The sequence below is a fragment of the Leptosomus discolor genome, unplaced genomic scaffold, assembly GCF_034619465.1.
Source record: "Leptosomus discolor isolate bLepDis1 unplaced genomic scaffold, bLepDis1.hap2 HAP2_SCAFFOLD_27, whole genome shotgun sequence".
Lineage (NCBI taxonomy): Eukaryota > Metazoa > Chordata > Aves > Leptosomiformes > Leptosomidae > Leptosomus > Leptosomus discolor.
Genome location: NW_028237782.1, coordinates 4,934,629 through 4,944,614, shown reverse-complemented (window position 1 = coordinate 4,944,614; position 9,986 = coordinate 4,934,629). Strand labels below are relative to the sequence as shown.

General features: G+C 65.7%; 1 protein-coding gene across 1 annotated transcript; it reads right to left on the bottom strand.

The window, feature by feature from the left end:
- Positions 1-320: 320 nt before the first annotated feature.
- On the bottom strand, positions 321-9,739 carry LOC147412808 (uncharacterized). The gene is given in 5 exon segments (XM_086481007.1): positions 321-898; positions 1,930-2,122; positions 3,022-3,057; positions 3,059-3,592; positions 9,728-9,739. Coding segments are annotated over 5 exon segments (1,353 nt in total).
- Positions 9,740-9,986: the final 247 nt, after the last annotated feature.

Genomic DNA, 9,986 nt, shown 5'->3' with positions numbered 1-9,986 from the left:
ACCTCGAGCATCACATCGCTCCCCCCTCCCCCCATCCATGGTGCATCACCTCCGGGCCAACTAGTCCATCGGCAGCAGCCAGCCAAAAAAAACAGCACCGGCCATCCAGGGCGTCCGCTGGTCCACCCCACCCAACCTCAACCATCCCCCATGGTGCTCACCCATCACCACCACCTCCACCAAGCCGACGCGGCGCCACCCTCCTCAACCATCCCCCATGGTGCTCACCCATCACCACCACCTCCACCAAGCCGACGCGGCGCCACCCTCCTCATCCTCCCCCCCCTTCCCCCCCCCCCCCCCCCCCCCCCAAAACCCCATCACTTGTCCCTGGCGGCCGCCCGGGCGTGGATGCGGGTGTGCCGGGCGAGGGAGGACTTGTTGCTGAAGCTCTTCCCGCAGTGGGGGCAGGGGAAGGGTCTCTCGCCCGTGTGCGAGCGCTCGTGCACCGTCAGGTCCGCCAAGTACTTGAAGCTCTTGCCGCAGGCGCCGCAGGGGTAGGGGCGCTCCTCGGTGTGGCTCCGCTGGTGCATGGTGAGGTTGGACTGTTGGCTGAAGCGCTTCCCGCAGGCGGCGCAGGGGTAGGGCCGCTCGCCCGTGTGCGACCGCTGGTGCTTGTTGAGGTCCGACGGGTTGGTGAAGGTCTTGCCGCAGGCGCCGCAGGCGTAAGGGCGCTCGCCCGTGTGCAGCCGCTGGTGGGTGGTGAGGGTGGAGAGGTGGCCGAAGCTCTTGCCGCAAGCCCCGCAGGCGTAGGGCTTCACCCCCGTGTGGGTTCGCTGGTGGGTCTTCAGGTGGGTCAACCGGCCGAAGGTCTTGCCGCACTCGCCGCAAGGGTACGGGCGGTCCTTCCCTTGCGCCGGCGGCTTCGCCCAGAGCTTCTCCGGGCTCCTGGTGGTCTCTGCCGGTCCGGGAGGACCTTGGGCAGGTGGTGGACCGCCGTTGGATCTGTCGTCGGTGGGTTCCCCTCCGGGTGGGGGTCTCGGCCGTCGGGGCACCCTGGAGGGTGCTGGGTGGGTGCGGGGGGTCTTGGGGTTGCCAAACGGACGCCTCTGGGGCTCTGCTCGCCGTGGTGGGACCTGCTGGTGGGGGGGGGGGGGGGAAGAAGGAGAAGATGCTTCGTGAGTTGGTTCTCAACGGCGACACACCTCTGAACCCACCGCCCTCGATCTCCTCCAGCAACGGCGGAGATGGTCCGGCTCCCCCCCAAATCCATCCGTGGACACCCATCGGGCCGTGCTGGGACAGGGATGAAGATGAGGCCACCTCAGCAGAGGAGCCCAGCCGGTCCGACGGGCAAGGAGGACTCAGAGAGGAGCCCACCACCACCCCTGAAGCACCCCAACTCCTTAAAGCAGCGTTTCCAGCATCACCGTGAAGGAGAAGCTGAGGCTGGAGGAAGGGAACAAGATTTTGGGGCCAAACAAGGAGAACAAGAGCCCTCAACGGACGCTCGTGATCTTCACTCCAAGATCTCCATCCTTCAACTTCTCCACCACTCGGGAGGCAGCCCATCTTCCAGCTTCCCATCCCGGCGAGGACATCTCACGTACATCTTCCAGCCCTTCTTCTAGTTCAGTTCGGCTTCCAAGCCCAAGGAGACCTTCCTCCTCACGCCACAACAGGGATCAAGATCACACGTGGTGGCACCGCTGCGGGAATCTCCATCTGGATCCTTCCCGGGGTCAAGTCTTTCTTCCTTCTCAATACCCCAAGAGTTTTCCCACCACCAGGACCTCATTTTTTCACCCTTTCCCCCCTGCTTCGCTCTCAAAGTCCACCAAGACGACCCCAAAACAGAGCAAAGACAGGGCCAAGCCCATCGCAGGGGACACCCCACCGCCTCCAGGACCCCTGGCTCCTACAGCAGCTTCTTCACCCCTTTTCTGCCAGGGATGGGGGTGAAGGACCCCCTTCCCTACGGCCCATTACCTGCTTCCTGCAGGCGCCGCTCCTCTTCCTCGGCGACAGACTTGACCTTGCCCGGGGCAACCTCCTCCCGCCAGCCGCCGTCCGCGGAGGGGAGCTGGGGTGACTCCGAGGGGGGGCTCGGGGGGTCCCCTGCCTCTTCGGGGGCCTCTGCGTCCCCTGGGGCCACCTCCTCCACCTTCACGCGCACCGTCACCTGCGGGACCCGAGGAAAAAGGGGCACCCGGGGGGGGTCTAAGTGTGGGGAGTTGGGTGCCCAGGACCCCCAAAGGCTCTAGGTGGGGGGGAGTTGGGTGCCTGGAACCCCCAGGGGCTGTAAGGGGGGGAGAGTTGGGTGCCCGGGACCCCCAGGGGCTGCAGGGGGGGAGTTGGGTGCCTGGGACTCCTGGGGTCTGTAAGGGGGGAGTTGGGTGCCCGGGACCCCCAGGGGCTGCAGAGAAGAGCTGGGTGCCTGGGACCCCCAGGGGCTGCAGAGGGGGGGGGAGTTGGGTGCCCAGGACCCCCAGGGGCTGTAAGGAGGGAGTTGGGTATCCAAGACCCCCAGGGGGTATAAGCAGGGGGAGTTGGGTGTCTGGGCCCCCCGAGGGGCTGTAAATGGGGGGAGTTGGGTGCCTAGGACCCCCAGGGGCTGCAGGGGGGGGGGCGTTGGGTGCCCAGGACCCCCAGGGGCTGCAGAGGGGGGGTTGGGTGCCAGGGACCCCCAGGGCTTCTAGGTGGGGGGTAGTTGGGTGCCTGGGACCCCCAGGGGCTATGAGGGGTGGGAGTGGGGTGCCCGGGACCCCCAGGGGCTGTAAGGGGGGGAGCTGGGTGCCCAAGACCCCCAGGGGCTGTAAGGGGGGGGAGCTGGGTGTCCGAGACCCCCAGCAGCTCTAAGTGGGGGGGGGGAGTTGGGTGCCCGGGACCCCCACCCCTCCTGCCTTCCCCAGGGTCCATTTTGGGGGTGTCCCATGGGTATGAGCTCAGCATCAATGCTGGGGGGGTGGGGGGGGGGGGTAGAAGGGTTTGTGCCCAGTTTTGGGGGTGGGGGGGGTGGGCAGGAGGGGTGGGAGCTCCTCGCAAACCCCCCCCAACGCAGAACGCATCCGCCGCTCCCACCTGCTGCTCCCAAATCCCGTCGGGGTCCCCCCGCCCCCAGCTGGAAGCTCTCGGCCAAGGCGACGGCTTGGGCGCAGGATTCGGGGTGTCGCACCCACACCCAGCTCTGGATGTCCTCGGGCAGGATGCTGAGGAACTGCTCCAGCACCAGCAGCTCCATGATCTGCTCTTTGCTCCGCACCTCCGGCCGTAACCATCCCTGCGACAGCTCCCGCAGCCGCCGGCAAACGTCCCGCGGGCCCGAGGCCTCCTGGTACCGGAATTGGCGGAACCGCAAGCGACGCAGCTCCGTGCCGGCACCGCCGGTACCGCCGCCGGGCAACCCCGGACCAACCGGCGAGCCCACTCGCCACGGGGCCAGCGGCGTCTCTCGGCCACCCGCTCCAAGGACGTGGGGGACCCTCCTTCTGCGTCCTCCTCCGGGCACGGCGAGGGGGGGCGAGGGGTCGGGGGTCTCCGGTGGCCCCTCTCCGGTTGCAGCCGCCAGCGGGGGCGAGGCGTCGAGGTCTCCATGCCGTGGGGGTCCCGCTTTGTGGGGCCCCCCCCCCCCCACACACACCCTGTGACTCTCCTAGGGTGGGGGTGCAATGGGGGGGGGGTGGGGGGCTTTGCAAAGCAGCCGGTGGGGTGGGCTCTGGGGGGGGGTGGGGGGGGGTGGGAGCAGGGCATGGCTTTGCAAAGATCGCCCCCGCCATCCCCCAGGTTTACACCCACCGCGCCCCCCCCCCCCCCCCCCCCGCCCCCGGACCATGCAATGTGCCCCCCCCCAGCCTTGCAGAGCCCCCCAGGACCATACATGCAATGTGCCCCCCCCCAAGGCTTGCAGAGCCCCCCCAGGGACCATGCAATGTGCCCCCCCCCCCGCCAGTACCATGCAATGTGCCCCCCCCCCCCAGCCTTGCAGAGCCCCCCCCAGGACCATGCAATGTGCCCCCCCCCCCTTGCAAAAGTCCCACAAAGCTTGCAAAGACCCTCCCCCAGCTTTGCAAATCCCATCCCCCCCACCCCGGGACCATGAAATATTCCTATGCCCCCCCCCCCCCCCCAGCTTTCAAAGCCCCCAGGCTCTTGCAAAGCCCCCCCCAGGTATTGCAACATGCCCCCCCCCCCGCCCCAAATCGCCTCCCAGCCTTGCAAAAGTCCACAAATCTTGCAATGCCACGTACCCCCCCCCTCAAATTCACCCCCCCAATATCTCCTCCCCATCCCCCCAGCTTTGCAAACGGCCCCCAGCACCACGTAATATGCCCCCCCCTCCCCCCCCCCCCCCCGCCTTCCAAAGCTCCCCTAGACCCTTGCAAATCCCCCCTCCCCCCCCCCGCTCTGGGCCTTCCAAAGCCCCCAGGACCACGCAATGTGCTCGCCCCCCCCCCTCCCCCCGCCTTACAAAGCCCCCCAGGCATTGCAAAATCCGCCCCCCCCCCCCCCCCGTAAAGCTCTGAGAAGCTCGCAAAGCCTTGCAACCCCCCCCCCATGCAACACGCCCCCTTCCCCCCCCCCATCACACAGTTTACAAAGCCCCCAGGCCCCTGCAATGCCCCCCCCCCCCCAACCTTGAAGCCCCCCCCTCCCCCCAGCTTTGCAAAAGCTCCGGGAACCTCCCCCCCCCCCCAGAATCGTGCAAAGCCCCCCCGGCCTTGCAATGCGTCTCCCCCCCCCCCCCGCCTTCCCCATTGCAGCAGCTCCGGCAGCCTTGCAAAGCCCCCCGCCCCCCCCCCCCCAGGACCATGCAATAGCCCCCTCCATCCTCCCCAACTTGCAACACCCCCCCCCCCCATGAGCCCCCCCCCTTAAACCTTTGCAAAATCCCGGAGCTTTGCAGCCCCCTCCCCCCCCCCCCCATCGCCTTGCAACCCCCCCCCCCCTCAGGATCATGCAACCCCCCCCAGGACCATGCAACCCCCTCCCCCCTTAACCTTGCAATGTGCCCCCCCCCCCCCCTCCCCCCGCCCCACAGCCCCCCCCCCCGCCCCGCCGGACCTGGGGGTCCCGCCGCCGCAGACCCCGCCGCTCCCCGCTCGCCGACACAAAGGGCCGGAGCGGCCGGGCCCGGCCCCACCGCGCCCCCCCCCCCCCCCCCAACCCCCCCCCTTTCCTCGGTCCCGGCCCCCCCCCCCCCTCCTTGTCCCCCCGTCCGTCCCCCCCCCCCCCCCCCGCGGTGGCCGTCGCCGCCGTCACTCAGCGCCGGACCGGCCTTAACCCTCCGCAGCCCGGAGCCGCCGCCGGCGGGGAAAGGGTTAACGCGGGGGGGGGGGGGGGGGGGCCCCGGCCCTGTGCACCCCACTGTACCCCCAAAATGGAACACCCCCACCCCCCGTGCACACCCCGCCCTGTGCACCCCCAAACTGTGCAGCCCAAAAGCCCCTCCCCGTTGCACCCACCCCCTGAGCACCCCAAACTGTGCGCCCCAGAACCCCCTCCCCCTTGCACCCAGCCCCTGAGCACCCCATTGCACCCCCAAACTGTGCACCCCATTTCAGCCCCAAACTGTGCACCCTAGAACCCCCTCCCCCTTGCACCCAGCCCCTGAGCACCCCATTGCACCCCCAAACTGTGCACGCCCATTTCAGTCCCAAACTGTGCACCCCCCCGCCCTGTACACCCCATTGCACCCCCAAACTGTGCACCCCATTTCAGCCCCAAACTGTGCACCCTAGAACCCCCTCCCCCTTGCACCCAGCCCCTGAGCACCCCATTGCACCCCCAAACTGTGCACCCCATTTCAGTCCCAAACTGTGCACCCCCCCGCCCTGTACACCCCATTGCACCCCCAAACTGTGCACCCCATTTCAGTCTCAAACTGTGCACCCCCCCGCCCTGTGCACCTCATTGCACCCCCAAACTGTGCACCCCATTGCACCCCCAAACTGTGCACCCCCCCCCGTGCACCCCATTGCACGCCCAAACTGTGCACCCCATTTCAGTCCCAAACTGTGCACCCCCCCGCCCTGTACACCCCATTGCACCCCCAAACTGTGCACCCCATTTCAGCCCCAAACTGTGCACCCTAGAACCCCCTCCCCTTGCACCCAGCCCCTGAGCACCCCATTGCACCCCCAAACTGTGCACCCCATTTCAGTCCCAAACTGTGCACCCCCCCGCCCTGTACACCCCATTGCACCCCCAAACTGTGCACCCCATTTCAGTCTCAAACTGTGCACCCCCCCGCCCTGTGCACCTCATTGCACCCCCAAACTGTGCACCCCATTGCACCCCAAACTGTGCACCCCCCCGCCCTGTGCACCCCATTGCTCCCCAAACTGTGCACCCCAGAACCCCCTCCCCGTTGCACCCGCCCCCTGAGCACCCCATTGCACCTTCAAACTGTGCACCCCATTTCAATCCCAAACTGTGCACCCCCCGCCCTGTGCACCCCATTGCACCCCCAAACTGTGCACCCCCTCCCTGCCCACCCCCTCCCCATTGCGCCCCCCCCTTTCCATTGCATCCACCCCTGTGAAACCCCCCCAAACTGTACACCCTCATACTGTGCACCCCAAAACTGCGTACCCCCTCCTCACTGCACCCCCCAAACTGTGCACCCCATTGCACCCCCAAATCGTGCACCCCCTCCTCATTGCACCCCCTTTTCTTGCACCCCTCCCCCTGCACCCCCCCATTGCATCCACCCCCTGGCACCCCTCCAAACTGTGCACCCCAAAACTGCATACCCCCTCCTCATTGCACCCCCTTTCTATTACATCCACTCCTTGTGCACCCCAAAACTGTGCACCCCATTGAACCTCCCCTTCCATTGCAGCCACCCTCTCCCTCTGCACCCCCAAACTCTGCACCCCCCCCCGCGCACCCCCTCCTCATTGCAGCTCCCCTTCTTGCACCCCCTCCCTGTGCTCCCCCCAAACCGTGCGCACCCCCCGTGCGCACCCCATTGCACCCCCCAAATTCTGCACCCCTCCCCATGGCACTCCCCCTTCCCTTGCAACCCCAAACTGGGCACCCCAAAACTGGGCACCCCATTGCACCCCCAAACTGTGTACCCCCCGCCCTGTGCACCCCCCTCCCCATTGCACCCACCCTCTGTGCACCCCCAAACTGTGCACCCCCCCGTGCACCCCCTCCTCATTGTACCCCCCTTTGTTGCACCCCCCCCGTGCACCCCCAAACTGTGCACCCCATTGCACCCCCCTCCTCATGGCACCCCTCTTTCTTGCACCCCCTCCCTGTGCACCCCCCCATGTGCCACCCCCAAACTGCGCACCCCATAGATCCCCCCCCCTGCACCCCCTCATTGCACCCCCCCACTCCTGTGCACCCCCTCTTCACCAACCCTGCCCCGCACCCCCCTTGGTGCCCCCCCCCCCCCTCCCCTGGCCCCTTTCGGCCGCCGTACGGTTTGGGGGGCGGTGAGGGAAACCCCCACATAGCGCTCCATTGGGCGAGAGCGCTGTCAATCATACCGAGACCCGCCCCATCCCAAGGTGGAGCCGGGGGAAGCCCTCCCCTGCGGCAGGGGGCGGAGTGACAGCGCAACGGGCCAACCGCAGCGAGAGCAAAGGGGGGTGGAGTTGAGCAACGCCCCGCCCCCTCGGCACACTGCCCTCCCCCGCCCTGTCTACCAAGGGGGCGGGAGTGACAGCGCGGCGGGCCAATAGCCGGGCGAAACAGGGCGAATGGGCGGGACCGGGGCGAGGAGGACACGCCCCCTCCGAGCCTTCGGGTGCGGAGGGGGAACGCGGGGTGCTCCGCGCTGTACCGGGGGGGCCCTCCCACGGTGCCCCACCCCGTCCCCGGTGTCCCCCTCCCCCAGTGCCTCCCCCCCCCCCCCCCGGTGTCCCCCTCCCCCAGTGCCTCCCCCCCCCCCCCCGGTGTACCCCTCCCCGGTGCTCCCCGACCCCCCGATGTCCCCCCCTATCCCCGGTGCTCCCCTATCCCCGGTGCCCCCCTATCCCCGGTGTCCCCCTATCCCCGGACCCCCCCCTCCCCGGTGTCCCTCTCCCCGGTGCCCCCCTACCCCGGTGCTCCCCCCTCCCCCGGTGCCCCCCCTCCCCCCAATGTCCCCCCTCCCCCTGTTCCCCCCCTCCCCCGATGTCCCCCTCCCCCCGATGCCCCCCCACCCCCGGTGTCCCCCTCCCTGGTTCCCCCCTCCCCCCGGTGTCTCCCTCCCGGTGTCCCCCTCCCCCCGGTGCCCCCCCACCCCCGGCGCCCCCCCCGGTGCCCGGGCCGCCCCCCCCCCCCCTCTCCCAGCCCGGCCCGTCCCTCCGCCCGCGGCGGGTTGAGCTTCCCGGGTCAGCGCTGGCCGCACCGGAACGGGGCCCGGCCGGGACCCAGCGCCTCCGCCACCACCGGCTGCCTCGGGCCGGGGCCGGGGTCGGGGCCGGGGCCGGGTCGGGGCCTCCCCCCCCGCCCCGCCGCCGCCGGCAGCCCCAGAGGTGCGTGGGGCGGGGGGCGGCAGCGCCGCGGGTTCCTCTGCCCCCGCCGCCTCCCGCCCTCCCCGCCCCGGCTTTGCTCCGCTCCTGCCCCCCCGTTTTCCTTCTTTTCCCCCCCGTTTTCCTTCTTTTCCACCCCGTTTTCCTTCTTTTCCACCCCGTTTTCCTTCCTTTCCCCCCCCGTTTTCCTTCTTTCTCCCCCCTTTTCCTTCTTTTCCCCGTTTTCCTTCTTTTCCCCATTTTCCTTCCCCCCCCCCGTTTTCCTTCTTTTCCCTGTTTTCCTTCTTTCCCCCCCGTTTTCTTTCTTTTCCCCCATTTTCTTTCTTTTCCCTCTGTTTTCCTTCTTTTCCCCTGTTTTTCCCCATTTTATTTCTTTCCCCGCCTTTTTTCCTTCTTTCCTCCTATTTTCCTTCTTCCCCCTGTATTTTCTTTCTTTTCACCCTACTTTCCTTCGTTTTCCTCTATTTTCTTTCTTTCTCCCCTTTTTTCTTTCATTTTTTTCTTCTTTTACCCCTATTTATTTCATTCGCCCCTATTTTATTTCTTTTCCTCCTATTTTCTTTCTTTTCCTCCTATTTTCTTTCTTTTTTCCGCCTTTTTCCTCCTTTGCCCCCTATTTCCTTCTCTTTCCCCTTTTTTTCCTTCTCTTTCCCCCTTTTTTCCTTCTTTTTCCCCTTTTCTCCTTCTCTTTCCCCTTTTTTCCTTCTCCCCCCCTATTTCCTTCTCTTTCCCCTTTTTCTCTTCTCTTTCCCCTTTTCCCCTTCTCTTTCCCCTTTTCCCCCTTCTCCCCTTTTTTCCTTCTTTCCCCCCCTATTTCCTTCTCTTTCCCCTTTTCCTCTTCTCTTCTCTTTCCCCGTTCTCCCCTTTTTTCCTTCTTTTCCCCCTTTTCTCTTTCTCTTTCCCCTTTTCTCCTTCTCTTTCCCCGTTCTCCCCCTTTTTTCCTTCTTTTCCCCCTTTTTCCTTCTCTTTCCCCCTTTTTCCTTCTCTTCCCTTTTCCCCTTCTCTTTCCCCCTTTTGCTTTCCCCCTTTTTCCTTCTTTTTCTTTCTCTTCCCCCTTTTTTCTTTCTTTTCTCTTTTTTCCTTGTTTCCCATTCCTTCCTTCTTTTCCTCCTATTTTCCTCCTTTTCCCCCTATTTTCTTTCCTTTTCCCTATTTTCTTTCCTTTGCCCCTATTTTCTTCTTTTCCCTCTCTTTTCTTTCTTTTCACCCTTTTCTTCTTTTCTCTGTGTTTTCACACAGCCCCCCCCCCCCCCCCCCCCAACTTTTCTTCTTCTGTGGTGGGTGCTGAGCCACGTTCCCTGTTCCGGGGGGACTATTACCGTGCTCCCCATTTTGGGGGATCCATCGTGAGGATGGCTAAGCTGTGGTCCCCATTTGGGGGGAATATCATGAGCACTGAGCCGTGCTCCCCATTTTGGGGGGGAAGTATTACTGTCCTCCACCTTTCAAGGGGAATATCAGGAGTGCTGAGCTGATTTTGGGGCTCCCCATTTCGGGGCTACTATCCTGAGCAGTGAGCCGTTGTCCCCATTTTGGGGGGAATAGCACGAGCACGGAGCCTTGCTCCCCATTTTGGGA